At 43.2% G+C, this 18,224-nt stretch overlaps 1 protein-coding gene across 2 annotated transcripts in view; it reads left to right on the top strand.

Moving 5' to 3' along the window:
* The window catches only part of myot (myotilin), a 49,878-nt gene extending 37,141 nt beyond the window's left edge, over window positions 1–12,737 (top strand). For both annotated transcript variants that reach the window (XM_028589944.1, XM_028589943.1), the window contains 10 exons: window positions 523–742; window positions 2,175–3,232; window positions 3,422–3,572; window positions 4,458–4,550; window positions 5,073–5,110; window positions 5,656–5,794; window positions 6,155–6,362; window positions 6,562–6,727; window positions 7,901–8,034; window positions 12,218–12,737. In XM_028589944.1, coding sequence (XP_028445745.1) covers window positions 523–742; window positions 2,175–3,232; window positions 3,422–3,572; window positions 4,458–4,550; window positions 5,073–5,110; window positions 5,656–5,794; window positions 6,155–6,362; window positions 6,562–6,727; window positions 7,901–8,034; window positions 12,218–12,360 — 2,350 coding nt within the window. In that variant the 3' untranslated portion in view covers window positions 12,361–12,737. The remainder of the gene's footprint in view (window positions 1–522; window positions 743–2,174; window positions 3,233–3,421; window positions 3,573–4,457; window positions 4,551–5,072; window positions 5,111–5,655; window positions 5,795–6,154; window positions 6,363–6,561; window positions 6,728–7,900; window positions 8,035–12,217) is intronic.
* The last annotated feature ends 5,487 nt before the right edge of the window (window positions 12,738–18,224 follow it).

Here is an 18,224-nt window from a genome sequence, read left to right on the forward strand (position 1 = left end):
ATTGGATAAAATAATCCATGGACAAAAATCTTCCTTTCAGTCCTTCATGTTAATATGTTGGAACGACATCTCCTTCCCTAAGCCCTTGCTTGGTGGAGTACTTGCCAGTGGCAACCCACAGCAGTGATGACACCATAGACCTTATTGATCTCTTCACCAGAGCCGATGGCCTTCCCAGCATGGTTACAATTTCACCAAAACATGCCATAAGACCTTTGCAACCCTAATCTTACCCCCTGACTCTGCTCGCTTCTCATCCCAGAACATGTAGTGCAGAGTGTATTGCAAGCCTGGTTGCCCACCGGGCCTAAGTTGCCCCCCACCAGGCCTAAACAACTGCCGAAAAAAATTTAAATGTATTTTTTAGCACTGACTTAATGTAGAGCCTTATGGAATCCGTCTTATAGCTTTATTAAATTCTCAATTTCACGATTTGGTCCATGATTCTGTTATCATAGAAACTATTGGGCTCTACGTGAATATATAAATATATTCGTGTACATGACTGTTTTTGTCTGTCAGTTTTCCAGAGCCTCAGCTGGCCAACCACTTCTCTGAAGAACTCTTTGGTCGCAGCGGGGAGGAAAGTGCCCTGAGCTCACAGGACCAAAGGTCACCAGAGTTCACGGTCCGAGCCCATACGCCCAGTCCTCTCCCTCCACCCGCACCACCACCACCAACCCAAGTCAAGGAGAAATCCCAAACACCCAAGCTGTTCACCCCAAGCAAGATCAGCTTCACTGTAAGAACATTTCTTACACAAAGTTTTGTGCTCTATGCACTCTCTTTTTGCTACAGTTGTTCATAGCTGCCATCATGCTTAACATCTGTCTTGTGTGACTTAATATGTCAAGTTTTTAAAGGTTAAATGGGAACGGCAAATTCAAATTTACACCGGCTTTAGAGAGAAAACAAGATACATAAATAAGTAAATAAACGCATACTGTATGCAGTAGGGGTGCATGATATAGCGACTTAATATCGTTATCGCGATATCACGTTGTGCAATATTATACCAAAAGTGTCACAGTAAGTATGCAATATTTAGTTTATTTTGTGGAGCGCTGCGTCCCGTCCGTTGGCTGTGTGGCTTAGTTGTGTTTGATTTAGAGCCTGCCTGAAACCCTATAATGATCATCATTTCATTGGTCAGCTACCGCGCCATTTGCACATGTTAGTGCACATCAGCGCGCGGGTCCACTACGTGACAAACCCTATGGAGCGTACCACGTGATGTGTTTGCATATTTCGACAGAGTGACAGTGTAAATGAAGAAATGGATAGAGACAACAAAACGGATCGAATCATGAGTGCATGAAACTATCCCAAAAAAAACCCTGTTGCAGTTAATACGCCAGAGCTAGCCAAACAAGCTTTGCTAGCCAGCATTTCTGCTAGCACAAAGTACAACAAGAACTCGAAGAGACGTACCGAAATCACCATTGCTGTAACGTATTATTTGGCCAAAGATAGGATGCCCATCCACACAATGGATAAAAAAGGCTTCAAGAAGATTCTGAATGAACTAGACAAACGGTACCAAATCCCATCCCGTACCTATTTCTCACAGGTAGCTATCCCACTACTTTACAAAAGGCAGAGGTTGGAGTCGGATTGATTGAATATTTTTCATTCACGACCGACCGGTGGAGCCGTATGCAAGTTTCACTGTACACTATATTGTTATGAGTCTATGAATATTGTTACGATGCGTTTTCCCGTAACCTTTGTAATTTTACATATGTTTAAAAAATATCGAAATTAATATCAATATTGTAATATTCATAATCTATGTTGCAATATCACATTTTGTCAATATCGTGCAACCCTAGTATGCAGCCAAAGGAGGTCTGCAATATACAGCATTGGTCTCTTTTATCTTCTCCTGCCTGTACTTAGGAGTTTAGGGAGTATAACTATTAGATTTTTACTATTAACTATTAGAGTCTTTCCTACATTTTGAACAAGCAGGAAATATGACATACATTAGTTGAGAAGATCAGACAACTTCCTAACACTGAATGTGTTAACTCCACCTTAAATATTCTTTAACATTTTAAAAATTAAAAACCGTTGGTATTCAAGAAGCATGTTAATGAGCTTAAAAAACGTTAAACCAGTACCTTTTTTATTCAATTTTTTTTTTTTGTAAATGTGTGTCTTCTCCCTTCCAGTCCTCCCAGTCAGGAGGCAACAACATGAACCTGTCAGACCTGCCTACCTTCACCCCCAGCGTCTTCCCTCCCAGTGCCTTTAACTATGAGCGACCGAGGCATTTTATCCAATCCCAGCCGTCCTTTCAGGCACCCAGCTATGAAAGCGTTCTGAAAGAGGCCGAGGAGAACCAAAATAACTCCCAACAGAACCTCAACATTTCCCAAAATAGTCAAAATGTTACGGAAAAACAGAGTCAAGCTAAAATGACGTCTACACAAAGTCAGTCTCTTTCTCAAACTCAGTCAGTGTCCAAGTCCTTGTCACAGGCCCAGTCCCAGTTTCAGTCCCTAAGCCTCAGTCAGAACCAAACCCAGTCTGTCGCCCAGACTCAGATCCAGACCCAGAGCCGGACTCAGAGCCAGAGCCAGAGCCAGAGCCAGAGCCAGATCCAGATCCAGATCCAGACCCAGGCCAACGGCACGAGCAAGTCCTCTCCCTCCTCATCAAGTCTCAGCTCTCCTATTTCCACCCCGGCCTCCTCTGCTGCACCTCCTCTTTCCTCCACTGCCGCCTTGCTAAGTCCCTCTGCCCCCACCTCCTCCTCCCCTTTCCCAGCCTCCCCATCCTCTCTTCCCCGCACCACCATGCGTTCCACCATCACCCTCACCCCCAGCATCCCCAGTGCCACCGGCCTTGGTAGCGCCACCCTGCCAGCTAATCAGGACACCATGTCAGCGCCTGCTGCCTTCCTCTGCTCCGTACTGCCCTCCCAGTCCGCCTTCTCCCCTTTTTCCTCTTCCAAGCTGTCTCCCAACTCCAACCTTCCCCGCCCCTCCATCTCCCCGTCCAGCTCCCCACTTGCCCCCTCTAGCCCTCTTCTCCCTATGAGGGCCTCCTCCTCTCCTTCCTACCTCCCTAAGCAGCCTCTCCCAGTGTCACCTTCCCTCCCTTGCTTCCCTCTCTCTCCCCCTCCCTCCTCCTCCTCTGTCCCACAGCCCAACACTCCCAACGGTCAGAACCGAGTACCACCTGCTGTGGTCTCCTTGCCCGCCAGCTACAAGGGAGCGCCAAGCATGTGAGTCAAAGTATACATCAATTTGGTATGTATATATATATATATATATATATATATATATATATATATATATATATATATATATATAAATATGAATGAAGCACAGCAACCTGTATATAGGTCGTAGCACTTCTCTTTTGCTCTATTTACCTTCTGTTCATCCCTCCTTAAATGTCTCTCTATCCCCAGCCTTCCCAAACCCATTCTGAAGAAGTCTATAGCTCCTCGGCCTTCTTCCTCTCGCTCCACAGATGACGACATCCAGGGATCCAAAGACGCCCTCATCCAGGATCTGGAAAATAAGCTACGCTCAAAGGAGGCCAGGAGGAGAAACAGCCAGGTGTGTGTGTGTGTGTGTGTGTGTGTGTGTGTGTGTGTGTGTGTGTGTGTGTGTGTGTGTGTGTGTGTGTGTGTGTGTGTGTGTGTGTGTGTGTGTGTGTGTGTGTGTGTGTGTGTGTGTGTGTGTGTGTGTGTGTGTGTGTGTGTGTGTGTGTGTGTGTGTGTGTGTGTGTGTGTGTGTGTGTGTGTGTGTGTCCTTGCAAACTGTGTTCCCCCCCCACCACCACCTACATGCACACTCCAGCCCATTCACACTAAAGCCTCGGTTATACTGGCGCGTCACACGAGCATGCACGGAGACGTTTATGCTCAACACATTGTTCGTTGCAGTATTCTCCGAAACGCCAGGAGGGGTACAAACCTGTTCTTTCTCATACAGAGGAAGAAAGAGAAAACATACACTTTCCTTTTTTGTGGCTGCAAAATCAACAAATGAAAACTAAGTGAGTAGTCAGTTTTGTCTGCATTTCTTTTGATTTTGTAAACAACCTAAAACTACTTGAAAGCATCAAATTAAATGTAAACGGATTAAATGGTACGTGTTTCAGGTGATGGAAAAGATCTGTTGCGTTTCCCGTCCTGGTTGGCACCAACCGCCGACATATTTTGCAGACCGGCTTAATCTGCTCCTCATCGCTTGATTTCCACACAACTGACGGCGTGCAACCCTTTTTATCAACAATCTCTTTCGCTGGAGAGGATAACTGGAGTTCACGTTCATGTCCACCATCACTTTTGTTGCCACCATAAACCTAGCTTTACACAGTGTGTGCCTGTTTGAACATAAAATAATACATTATTATTTAAACAAAAAAAATTGCAACATGCTTTCTTTGTGCGGTGAAAAAATTACAATTTAAAGGAATAGCGCTTCATTTTTTAACAGAAACTCTCCTATGAGGAGCGCATGGCTCGTAGGCTGCTGGGTCCAGACAACGTCAACTACCAAGACAGTCTCTCCGACTCACAACTCGACCAGGTACGACAACAAACTTTTATTTTTAGTGAGTGGGCAATCAACGTTTCTAACATTTCTATACTGATGAGTGTTGCAGTGCCGACTGTGCTGTGTACAGACATTTATGTTGGCGCTGGTCCAAACCGCATTAGCTTTCATTTAGCTATTAAGACCGCACATTATTACAGTAATTTAGGTTTGAATGGCTGCACAGGGAGCCAGTTTCCCTCTTGGGGCCTCCTGATGGTCTCCCGAGCCCAAAGTTTTAAAACGCCTGGCAGTATAATCGTGTGTGTGTGTGTGTGTGTGTGTGTGTGTGTGTGTGTGTGTGTTCGCTCGCAGAGCTTTGCACCATCTATTCTCTCGGTCACTCTGTCAGCGGCTATTTCTTGCCTGCTTTCTGAGAACGAGCCCCTTTCACTAGTGACAACAGGACTGTTGTGTCAGAAAACACGCACACACACACACAAAGTTACCCTCCTGGCATTTTGTCCAACTAAAACAGTTCATTTTCAAAATACATTTGTCTGTTTTCTGTTACAGCTGCATTCACCCCAAGGAAGACACACAGGTGGACTATGGTAAATAATAATTGTAGTATCAATATTGCTCATAATTATGAACTGAGGATTCTAGTCAACCTTGAATCTCAAGGGTTTTCCCCTTGAGATTTCCGTCCAGCATGGGAGTCTGCTACTCTCTTCATGCAGTTGTAAAACAAAAGGAATTTAAAAAGAAAATAGGTGGAATAAAATGTATTTTCATTTTGCTTTTCAGATTTTTCCAGTGCATGAATATTTGACTCTTTGTGTTTCTGTCCATGTGAGTGTGGTAACTGAGCCGCAAGTTGCTCTGTGCTGTCATGCATGACACTTTGCAATGTGTTTACATAATCTCCACATTGTGTTGTGCTATAAATATTCCTAGGTTCTTATAACTCCAACTGTCTGTCAGGAGAGATAGAAATGGCTCAAGTCCCTATTTCAGCAGCCATGCTGTCAGAGGACATACAGGACAGGGATCAGTGTTACAGTAATACGGTTGCCTGTGTGTGTGTGCTGTAAATCCAGTCATTGAAAGTGCGGTAAAGTGAGGTTATGAATAAATAATCTCCCTCTCCCTGCAGGGGGAGACGCCACTCAGGGACAGATGAGAGGGGAAATGAGGGCTCAGCCATCCAGGAGAAATGTTACGCTCCTCGCTTCCTGCAGATCCCTTCGGACCTCACTGTAGAGGAGGGACGCTTCTGTAGGATTGACTTCAAGGTGAAACACACACACACAATAAAGTTACAATCTTGAAGATCTCTATTTTGTTCTCGTTGGCGGCACTTTTGGCAATAAGCGATAATTGCAGGTGTGTTATTGTGTATGCATGCTGTGACTTTTCCATTTAGTGCATGCGTGCACGAGAAGGGGGAGACAGTATTTTTTTCTTGTAATTCCCATCACTGATTAACACCAAGAGCTTCACGTTTTCAAGCTTATTAATACACTTAAGCCTCTATTACTACAACGTTAGGGGCTCCCTCACATAACTAATAAAAAAAATGGATGCAATAATGGTGCGGCCATGTTAAAGTAAACCGAAGGAATAAACTTGCAACTTGGCTTTTCTCAATCCAGGTCGGAGGCCTCCCCACCCCAGACGTCTGCTGGTACCTGGACGGGAAAGCCATCCGTCCCGACGACTACCATAAGATGCTGGTGTGTGAGAAAGGGATGCACTCATTCATCATAGAGATCGTCACAGTGCACCACGCCGGCGTTTATGAGTGCGTGGCCAGGAACCGAGCAGGGGAGAGCAAATTCACCATGAGGCTCGAAGTTTTAGGTAAAACTTTTTTAGGTCATTACAGCACATCCTGTTTTTAGGCTAAATGCGGTCTTCTTTTTTAGTAGAATGTCATCATATTGCAGCTTAATAATGATCACGAATTGATTTATTAATCAATACCAGTCCTACTGTGTGAAGTTCTTCTTAAGGTGAAAGATAATGTAATCACCTGTGCTGTGCAACGTCCTCTCTGCAGCCCAGGAGGCTCTGCGTCCTCCCACCTTTGTCCAGAAGATGCTGAACTCCAGAGCTCTAGAGGGTGATACTGTTCGGTTAGAGTGCAAAGTGGACGCTTCCCCTCCTCCGCAGCTCTTCTGGAAGAAAGATAAAGACATGCTGCGCATTGACCCAAACCGAATGAGGTGGGTCAACTAAAGTACTTTATTACACCCAAACTCCTCCTTAACTGCACTCCACTACTGTACTGTAAACTCAAAAGATCATACCAAAGGGACACTCTTTCATAAACATGTCAACAAGTATCTTACAAAGCACATTTAGTTTTCTGTCTCAATGCTGTTGTTGACCCATAGTCCTGTTTACTTGTAGCCAATCCCTCTCGCCCCAGAAGCAAACTGTAACTGCAACCTTTTTAAGATTTGTCTCTCTGTATGAAAGGGGTCACTCGCCGCACACAGCTACTTTACCATTTGATTCCTTTCCGCCGCTATCGGCAGCGTCTTTTTTTTCTGCCAGATCATGCAGCTGTTTTCAGTGGGGGGAAAGCAGCTCTTAAACCCTGCTCACTACATTACCTGCCCAGCACCAAATGACAGTTATCAACTAGCAGGTGCAACATAATGGAGCAGTTTAGGAGACAAAAACAGAGTCATAAGAGAGTTAAGATTGTACTTGCACTCATCAAATATGGACTCCAATACAACTTCAAATGAATGATAATGTTGCTCCGTATCTACTGGATCTGTATATAAGCAACTATCTCACCATTTCAAGTTAAAACGGTGATACTATGTTAGTGTTGTGTTCACAACAAGTTTCTGCTGCCCGAGTGTCCAAAAAACTCTTGTTGTAGGTGTACTCATGGGCCAATAGTGCCTCGAGACTTGAAGGTTACCATTTGTTAACCGTAACTTTTACCACAATAAAAACAGTATTTCTGTTTTCAAACCCACCCGAACAGAAGAACTAGTGATAATATGAAATATCTCTATGAAAGGGTGATGTGGTTTAGAAAAGTGATGTGCACACTGAGCTTTACCGTTTGTTGTCTCAAACATGTTTGAGATTGGAGAGGTTTATTTCACTGTGTAGGTCTGGTTCCTGATGGCAGGTTACAACTGAACCTATACACTGTTGAGCCTGCCTCTGAACAATATGCACAATCAGCAAAATTAACTTGTTTTGTTATGCACTCATTCATTTCTCAGTTTATGTGGGCCATTATCTTTTAAATTGTGCAAGTGCATTTATTCTGTTGAACGCTCAGCCTGCCTCAAGACACTTTGGCCACTGTGTGTTGATAACTTTTTAGTGATGAAATAAACCTCTGAATCTCTGGCTTTGTTTCTCCACAGTCTGTATGAGGACGGTTCAGGCCGGCAGTGCTTGTTGATAGAGAGGCTGATGAAGTCTGATGCTGGTTGGTACACTCTCTCTGCCATCAACGAAGCGGGCATGTCCACATGCAACGCCAGGCTGGATGTCGGCAGTAAGTCCACTCTGTGTTCATCTTTCTATGCAAATTTGCTCTAAAGGCGCCCGTCTCCGCTATCTCTTGTATGAGATAGCCCAGTGGTTACCATAGTAGCCCAGGCTGTAAAATCAAACAGCAGATGGAGAATGTTGTGCGCTATTACGCTACAGTGAATCCAGCTCTGCGTCCTGGAAACACGTCAAACAAATGCTGTGTTATGTGATCGAGCAGAAACTTGATGAAGGCTTTCCTAAAGAATACTGCATAATCACTGAGTCCGAGCGATAAGTATGGAGTTCAACCACTGATCGGAGAGAGAGAGAGAGAGAGAGCTCACTGCAGGAATATACAACACAGCTATTGGGTTTCTGCTCGATCACATAACACACCATCTGCTTTATGGAGAGGGAGCTGAGTGAGAGGGCTGACAAAGGCCGTGCAGAAAACCACCTGACCCTCTTTTACACATGAGCTGGACTGTATACCTTACTAGAACCTGACCACTTTCTCTGAGTCAGGACTCAATGCCATTGAACAGAACCTCATAACAATGCGAGACAGAGGATTAACAGGGTGCTTTACAGTGTGTGCAAGACGTTCATATCAAGTTTTTAACTCAAAGCTGTGGACTTTATTTTTGGCGTCCATGGGCAAAACAATTTGATATAAATCTTTTTAGCATTTTGTAATTCAAGTAGGCTTGACCACCTCCTTGGCTCGGTTTTCCCTTCAGTGAAAGTTCTGCTAACACTAGCCAAAGGCTCGTGGCTGCAGCTAATTCAAGGCTAAACTATTAGATGAAAGACTTTATTGTCATCCATCTATATACAGCGCAGCACTGTGCATCCTTTAGCCTAGCATTAGTCTATATCCACGACATTCCACTTCCGGGATTGTTCAGGTGCCTTCCACTTTCTTTGTGTTGACATTACGGACTATGGTTAACTGCTCCTCAGATCTCTGCAGGGTAAATCCAGACAGCTAGCTAGACTATCTATCCAATCTTTCTGTTGCACAACAAAAACAACTTTTGAATGTACACGTTCCACCAAAACAAGTTCCTTCCCGAGGCTATTTTGCAGAAGCACCGTTGTTGAGTCCGGTTGTGATTGGTTTAAAGAAATGCCAATAAACCAGAGAGCATTTTTCTCCCATCCTGGAATGCTCCGTGGACTAGCCAGACCCTCTTCCGCAGCTCTGTGGAGATGGGTCTGGCAATGCGAGACTAGCCTAGCACGAATACGTCTCGTTTGCCGTGTTTACGTTTCCTCTCAAACTGCCTCTGGTGTCTCCTTGCTCGGATGGCCTAGTGCTGCTACCTGAACAAGGAAACATCGGAGACGGTGTGAGAGGAACAAAACAAGCTGCAGACGAGCCGGTATTTTAGCTAACTGTAGCTCGCGGCTAGGGCTTATTCAAGTTCATTTTTCTGTAGCTAGCTAGAGCTAGAGGGAGAGCTGCAGGAGGAGGTCTCACTCTTCTTCAAATTCTTTATTTTTCTTCTTTTTACCCACTGCAGATTTAGTCACTTAGTACTAGTTAGTGTAACAGTTAAAATAGAGAACTTTCCTCAAGCATCAACAGGGTAAGCAACCATGCAATTCAAAGTGAAACCATTGGCACTGTATCGTGTGGTCGTGTGGGTACAGGTGACATATACTGGCTCTGAAAACATTGTGGATAATTTATTCAGACTAATACAGCTTTGTATGTTGGTATCGGAACAAAAAGCTGGATATTTCTGATCATAACCACAACATGTGTCTCCATAAGTACATATCCCAGTTAATCAGCATTATGAATACTTCAAATAGATCCTATTGATCTGTTTGATTTTGGTGAGTATTTGAAGAAAAGGTGACTGTTGGAGTCACTAGTAGTTGGCATTGTTATACATTACATTACATTACATGTCATTTAGCTGACGCTTTTATCCAAAGCGACTTACAATTAGGGGTTTCAACTTTGAAGGTTCAAACTCCAGCTGTGTGTCAGCCCTGAGAGAGAGGGGCAGAGTGGGTTCTGTGTAATATTTCTGTCATATTATTTAGTATTTGTACATGTTTGAGTCTTGATGAAATGTAAAAGGTAGTGATTGATTGCAATTAATACTACAACTGATTTGAAGCGAGAACCACACATACAGTATAACAGGGTTTCCGCGGGGCCTTAAAAAGTCAAACATTTTAAAATCAAAATTTCAGGCCTCAAAAAGTCTTAAATTTGCTGAAGTATTGTTTCTAGGTTTAACACATTTTAAACAGGTCTTAATTTTCCTACGTCCAATGCTCCCACAGCGCTTTAGAATGTTTTTTATTCCATGGTGTCCTTGTGTTCTTTATTTCGCAGGTCCAAATATATTTCGCTAAATTACGACAACAAATGAGACCATCATGCAATTTATATTGCAGCCAATCAGCTTTGTGTTATTGGCGCGAGTCTCTTTTGGATTGTACCACAGACAGAAGAGTGGAAGTGCTCTGGCTCCTCGACACGGTGACTAGACACCAGTCCTATAATGCCAATTAGGAAATTGGGGAATTGTTTAAAATCTGACATCTACAGAAGATGGCTACTAGCACCTAGATCACAGAAGGCTTGTATCATATGGACGCGCTGACAGTGTTGTTGTCATTACTTAGAATTTGTCATGGGGGCGACAGAAACTACGCACTATAGCTTTAAAATATAATTTTTTTATATCGTAATATACCGGTAGGTCTTGAATTTCATTCATACTAGTCTTAAAAAAAAAAAGTCTTAAATTTGACTCGGTGAAAGCTGCAGAAACCCTGTATAACTACGGCCAATGACTCAGCCCAGAGGACATGTGTACACACACACACACACACACACACACACACACACACACACACACACACACACACACACACACACCAGGTCCCAGATGCATGACACAAATGTAAAATCGTGAGTGAATCATTTTGTGAGTTTGACAATGGAAGGTGAAACATGGAGGGCCCTGCGTGGAGCCATTGTCTCTACCAGTGTGTGTCGGTTCCATATCTGGCACTGAGCCATGGCGTGCTGTCCTGTGCTATGACGCGCAGGGCGCAAGAGTTATTTTCAGACACCTGGCATGAAAGGAATGTATAGCCAGTCGCCCAGCAGTAAAATCTGTTGCTGCCGTTGGTGACACCAGTGGTGTTATTCCTATCATTAATATAAATAAGCAAGGAATCTGCGGGTCTGTAAAAAGATAAAACCTAAAGTTGGTGTGGTGAGAGGTTACTGAGCTCACAGCGCCACTCCAGTAGATAAAACTATTTCATGTACATGTAATAACAGTAAACCAGTTGTATATTATTTTTGTTAATATACAACAATATTCCTCATGGGGGATACCCTGAAAATCCAGAGTTCTTGTGAGAGCACAATTTGAATTTGCTCAGCGAGTCACTCTGGCATTCAGTAATGATGCTCATTAACTATGCCCTTGTAGCCGAGCTGCACCAATCACATCGGTGTATGTGATATAGGCGGGCCAGAGGCGAGCTAAACAGATGACTACAGCGCTGCGACGTCAAAGTCATTAGTGAACATTGCAAGATGGCTACAGATGAACACTAGTTGTTTGAAACGGCTTTGGCCGCTACAATGAACAAGTTAGACTTGGCCTTTTATCTAAAAGAGGAACAGAATCGTTCCTTTGCAAGGAGGACGTTTTTGCTGTTTTGCCGACCAAATATGGCAAGAGTTTAATCTACCAGTTAGCTCCGCTGGTAGCTAAGAGTTTAATCTACCAGTTAGCTCCGCTAGTAGCTAAGAGTTTAATCTACCAGTTAGCTCTGCTGGTAGCTAAGAGTTTAATCTACCAGTTAGCTCTGCTGGTAGCTAAGCGTTAGCCTGATTGGTCGTAGTGTTATCCAATTGCCTGCAGTGAGATTTTCAAATGCATGCTTGGTGCCGCCCCTCGACTTGGGCCATTTTGATTACACATTACCAGACCCTTAATCTTTCGGATTTGGGACTGGATTTCCAGGCTACATGGGGGAGACGGAAACTACGAACTATACCTTTTTAAAATAATAATGGTGTTGGTAATAATTCATGTTTTAAAACTGGTGTGGTGTTTGTCAGACAACCTAACGATCCAAAGTGAGTACATGTTGTCATTGGTCTGTAAAAGGTACAGTACATTTGAAATCCTCACTGCTCTCTTCTCTGCTGCTGGCAGCTCGCACCGCCCCGGCCATGAAGACGGCGCCCCCCGGCTCCAAGACGCTGAAGCTGCTGTCCTCGCTGAGCCACGTGCCCGTTCTGAGCGTGGAGAGCCCTGCCCAGCACACTGCCCCGCTGTACGAGAGCGAAGAGCTGTAGACCCCCTTCACCAAACCACACGTCCCACCCTCAGGAAACCATCGCACATCTCAGAACTGTAAAACTGGGCCGGAGCCTGCATTAACTGTCAGTTCGAGGCAGGATATGGTACAAAAATCAAGCTTTGGTTCAGATTAACAGCATCGCAGCAGACCGGGACACAAAACACTTTTGAGGCCAATCCAGGTCTGGTTAATTAAACAGACAACATTTTGGTTGTATTATTTGTACAAGGCTGATAAAGTCTACACTTTCATTTCTAATTTCTTGAAAACATTTAGTTGTACGTTTGTCACATTTTCAAGATTAAAGGTGCAGTAGGTAAGACTTATAAAACTAACTTTCTGTCATATTTGCTGAAACTGACCCTATGTTCCAGTAGAACTACGTGAAGCAGGTCAATTTAAAAAAAAAAAAAATCTGGCTCCTCAAACTACAAAAATCCACCGCTCCCTGTTCAGATGCACCGATCAAGGCCGGGGGGGGTGTCTAACTGCGTGTCAATCACTGCTCATGCACACGCATTCATTCTCCCTTGTGGGGGGAGGGGCTTAGGAGACCATTTTGAGCTTTAGCGAAAAGGGGGGAGGGACTGAGAAGTTGTCGATGTTCACATTTTTTGGCTAAGTCCTGGATCTTCACAGTCCTACCTACGGCACCTTTAAGGTACAGTTTGTAAACCTCTTTGAAAAACAAAAATGTGACATGGTATTTGAGAAGTTTTGTTCATCTGAAAAAGTTGTGAATTTGTGTTGCTAACACGCTCAAACAACCCTTCCTCCATCCATTGGATGTTGCTGTATGTATTGAGGAAACAACCCTAGCCATAAGGAGCACTTTGAGAGAGCAGTTTCCAAAAGTCAAGTGCCTTCTGAGTTCAGATAGCCTCAGTCCATCTGCTGCTGTTTGTCTCCACTGTGCCTGTCCTTTTCTCTGTTTGTTTAAGGCTGCAGAGCCGATGCCCTTAAGCCTCTCTTCGTCTGCCTGTCCGTTCCACTCGCTTGTTTCTATGTCACGGCTGTATTAATAGACCTGGATACGTTCGTGGCAGAGTCAGACCTGCTGGCGATTTTATCCCATAACTGCAATACTGCAAAACGAAAATCCCCTGTGGTCCAGAAAGCATTTCGCCCCCATAGAAAGCCGATGACGGGACATCTCAAACAGCGCACAACAATAGATTGTATAATATTAATGGACAGAGCGTGTGACGTCACCCGCTGGTTTGTGGAGATCTGCTAGGAGTCGTCGGGTTCACCGTTACGGATGCAGCCATCCTGGTTGGGGATGTGACAATTTTAGACGAGAGGGAGGAGTGAGGGAGGAGCTGCTAACACTCTACGTTACACACTTTCACTGGCAATCACATCATAACCACGCCCTAAAACACCCCCTGCTTTATCGCCGATTTTAAAATCAACGAGACCATAATTAAAAGAAATGAACATCATTCTGTGCTGCAGAAGACTTAAAGGACAATTCTGGCGCAAAATGAACCTGGGGGTTAATAACACATGGGTACCCACTTGAGCGTTCTCTGAGACATGTTTTCATGCTAATCGAATGTTACTTGTTTGTAGCTTGAAACAAGCTAGCGCGGACCGCTGATTAGCTCACAATGCTAATACTCGGGTAAAACAATTTGCGATTTATGCCACTAAAAAGGCTCAAAATATCACCACACTTCAACGGTAGCATAATGAGGGTCCCTACGTGTTAACCGAAGCATTGAGAACTTTGTAAGTTTACAGACAGTTTATTAGACAGTTTACACTTCTCGTTTACAGGCGGCCGCCGTCTTGGGAACTACTGTCTTCTTAAACTATCTTTTTAATAAACTGTCTGTACACTTACAAAGTTCTCAATGCTTCTGTTACCATGTAGGGACCCTCATTATACTACCGTTGAAGTGTGGTGATATTTTGAACCTTTCTAGTGGTATAAATCGCAAATTGCAAAAGCTTTCCCTGTGCCCCGAATACTAGCATTGTAAGCTAATCAGCGGTCCGCGCTAGCTTGTTTCATTCAATTAGCATGAAATCATGTTCCAGAGAGCGATCGAGTAGGTACACATCTGTTATTAACCCCTAGGTTCGTTTTGTGCCAGAATTGTCCTTTTAAAACTAGCGATGGAGACCATAAACTCATTATGAAAATGTTTACAGAGGTAATAAATCAAGTGAGAAGTGGGTCACTTTCTCATAGACTTCTACAGAAACCGAACTCCTTTTGCAACCGCACGTGTCGCCCCCTGCTGGAATTCGGATAGAATGCAGCTTTAAGGCACTTCCGCATTTGCAGCACTTCGCCGAACCGGATGCGTTGTCCATTAATATTATACAGCCTTTGCACACAACGCTGTTAATTACTACTAGTACTGAAGTGGACAGGTGTAGGAAGTGATTTCCCCGCTCTCTTCCAGGGTCAAGATGTGCTAGAAATCAACCCACAATCCCACTCTGCAAACATCTGTCACTGCACTTTAATGCAGACGACTGTCTGCTTTTCGCTCCCTCTCTCTCATCCAGCACCTGCTCCTCCTTTCCTCCAGCTTGTATGAGGAGGATTTTGTGTTTGAGCCTCCAAATTGAAGTTCTTGTCCCCGAGTTACAGCTGCTGCTTCTGGTGATGTGTGTCTGTAGAGCTCCGATATGTGAAGAGGAAATCTGATTGTTTAAAAAAAAAAAGGCTCAGATGTTGCAGTTGGTTACTGCTCCGATTCTCTGCTGTGGTATAAATTCAGTCTACTATGTGTTTTTAAAGTTGGTTTCTAATATACAGTGTATGCGAATGAAGCTATTTATTTGAACTTAAGTTATAGGTTATCAGTGTTGGGAGTCTCTTGGCCTGCAGCCAGAGGTGTATCGTCATATCAACGAGTTGGACAAGGAGCAACAGGCCGTCACTCTGATACCGAGCCTCGACGGCTGAACACTAAACCCCATCTGCACTCAAAGCAACACTCAGAACATACTGAAGATTACATTTGATCCCATCTGCAGTGCAGATAAGATATGTTTTGCAGACTATACACGAGGACAAATTCTGTTTTCTCCTTTAATGCATGTTCAGTTGAAAGGAAAAAAAAAGGTATCTGTGTGTTCGGCCTGTGACTCCATTTCTGACCAGAGCATTAATTTAAAAAGATCTTTTAAAAAAAGTTCATAAAAACCCTTATATTTTGGGCTGGATCTGCATGCAAACAGAAAATCTGGTATTTAACTCTGTGTGGCCACGTTTCAGTCTGCTCAACGGCAGGAATCTCATTTCAGACGTCCATCTAATGAGATTATTTTTTCTGCTTCGAATGCGGCGTAAACATGCAAACTGCCTTTCACTCACAACTAATGGTTCTAGATAAAGTATTTCTAGATGGTCATGATGTTTTGAATCAAAGAGGGTTCAATTGTTGGATATGCTTAAATATTGTGTACCCGACATTGATATGTATGCGAACAAAAAGTAAAAATGTGTAAAGATGCAGTGGAGTAATGGTATCCTGAGCAGAGAATAAAGCCACACTCCCTCTGTGTGTTTTAATCCGAGCTTCTCTGTTCTTTGTTTTGACTGCTGGTCCGGCCACACATGCGTGTTACGTGGCCATGAAATATTGGTATTGGCGATAGAGTGTGGAGGCAGTCTCAGCCAGCTGTTTTTTTTTTTTTTTTTTTTTTTTTTCTTTTCAGTATGTTGAGTACAACCCCTTTTTAAAGCACCAGAAAAGTTGTTTTAAATTAGGCCCTTTCTGTTGAGATTTGATGGTAGTAGTGTGTATTCTCCCCTAATTATTGTTTGTTGTGTAAGTTCTACATATCACTGGAGGAATAAAAGTTAGTGATCTTGGCTTTGCCTCCTGGTGTGTATTTCTTTTTTTTTCTCTTTTAAATAGCTCAGCTCTGTGGTCTGGCGTTCAGAGAGATAAGGGCTCGAGCCCTCCTCAGCAAGCAGCTTCGGGAGTGTCAGTGAGCAAGAACCACATCCCCTCGCTTCACTTTCAAAATCACTTTCATTATTAATGCCATTATGTCGCCCTCTGGTGGCGGAGTTCAAAACCTTTAAAATGTTCATATTATGCTTTTTGGCTGTAATAGGTTTACAAAGTGGAAAAAGCCCAAAGTCCACCCCAAAGGGACTTACCGTCTCCAACAGAAAACACTGTTCACCAACTGCTCCAAACAGCTCTATTGTAGTCCAGCCTTTACTTCAGAGACAAACGTGCTCACTTTGGAACACACGTTATAATGCTCGCCTAGCTGCCAGCGTGGCACGACCCTCATACTCTGCTTCTGACTGGCTAGTAGTCCTTACCTAGCTACTGAGCATGTGCGACTCCCAACAAAGATGGAACAGAAGTGAGATGTCTCGCTCTGTAGCTAAAACAGAGAGCTCAACACACAGGGTGAGAAGAGGAGCTGCAGCAATGTGCAGTACAACTAAAACATGGTGTTTTTTTTGAAAATTAAACCATGTAAACCTATTCTGATATAACCTAAATACAATTACGAATCTGAAAAAGAGCATAATACGGGCACTTGAAAATACTTTCACACTACATGCATTGATCCAATTCAACTTTTTATTAAAAACGAAAGACAATATAAAAAAAAAAAAAAAAAATCACATAAAACTAGTTTCTGGCTAGTGGCAGGTGGTAGAATGTAACTCTACAGTGGCTTCAAAACGGTTCTACTGATGTACATCTGTGATGAGCACAGTGAAGGACCAGCACTCACATCTCATCAGTGAACCACATGCCTGCTTCAGTACAAAACATTTCACTACCAGCCTCATCAGCACAATTGTCCTCTTCTACATTACACACACACAAACACGTTTATATGTGTGTGTATATATATATACAGTACACAGTAATGAGCAGAGAATCCAGATGAGAGAAGAAAAAGGAATGAAAAGACAGGAGGATAATTCCTGTTTGGATCAGCTCAAGCCCAGTTGCCTCATTTACAGATGTTCCCTTTGTAGAAATCCAAAAATCAATGATGTCAAAAGTGCCCAGCTCTACACCAATGCTTGTCTTATCAAGAGCTATAAGGCACATGAATAATGCTAGGATTTAAAAAAAAAAAAAAGTAACCGCTACTGTAAAAAAAAAAAATAAAAGTGTTGAGCAAGATGACGGTTGTAATAATAATTTTGAGATTCTGTCCAACAGTTTAGGCGTTGTTTTAACCACATCTGGACTGGCTAGTGTGTGACAAATGTATCGTGTGGGGCACTCCAACAGATTTGCACGTGTCTTGAAAGATGAAATAACTAATTTCTTTTTCATAACACCTGGTGGTAAGCTGGATTGGGATTTTTTTTTTTTTCTAAAATGAGTGGCTTCACAAATACACTGGAAACTGTCACACAGTGCTCCAAACTAGCTGCTCTTAAAGCTCAGGGGTTAAAACATTTGGGATGCTCAAAACAAACGTACATGGCTTAGGCTGTGTCCCCAAATCCAAACAAATGGTTGCTTACAAGGTCTATTCATTTGATTAAAATATGTGATGACGTTCTCTTTCAAAACTCAAAATACATTTCATTACTACGATAACACAAACAAGATTACAAGTGGAGAAAAAAAAATATCTAGATGTTTGACACACATTTGTTTGGAGCCCTGAAGTAAATCATATCCTGTAATCTTTTACGTTAACACTGGACGTATGTTGCAGTGTCTTGGCATTATTGGAGTCATTTGGGCTCACCCTGTCTGTTACAGTTTGGACGACCCAGAATAGAAACGGGAATACAGTCGTGTGTGGAGGTGTGTTCAGGGACATTATCGACGAGGCTCCGGAGCCAACGTCCGTTCTGAGTTACGGCTGATCGAGGATTTGTTTTTTTTTATATATATA

This window comes from Perca flavescens, chromosome 10 (assembly GCF_004354835.1).
Source record: "Perca flavescens isolate YP-PL-M2 chromosome 10, PFLA_1.0, whole genome shotgun sequence".
NCBI classification, from domain to species: Eukaryota; Metazoa; Chordata; class Actinopteri; order Perciformes; family Percidae; genus Perca; species Perca flavescens.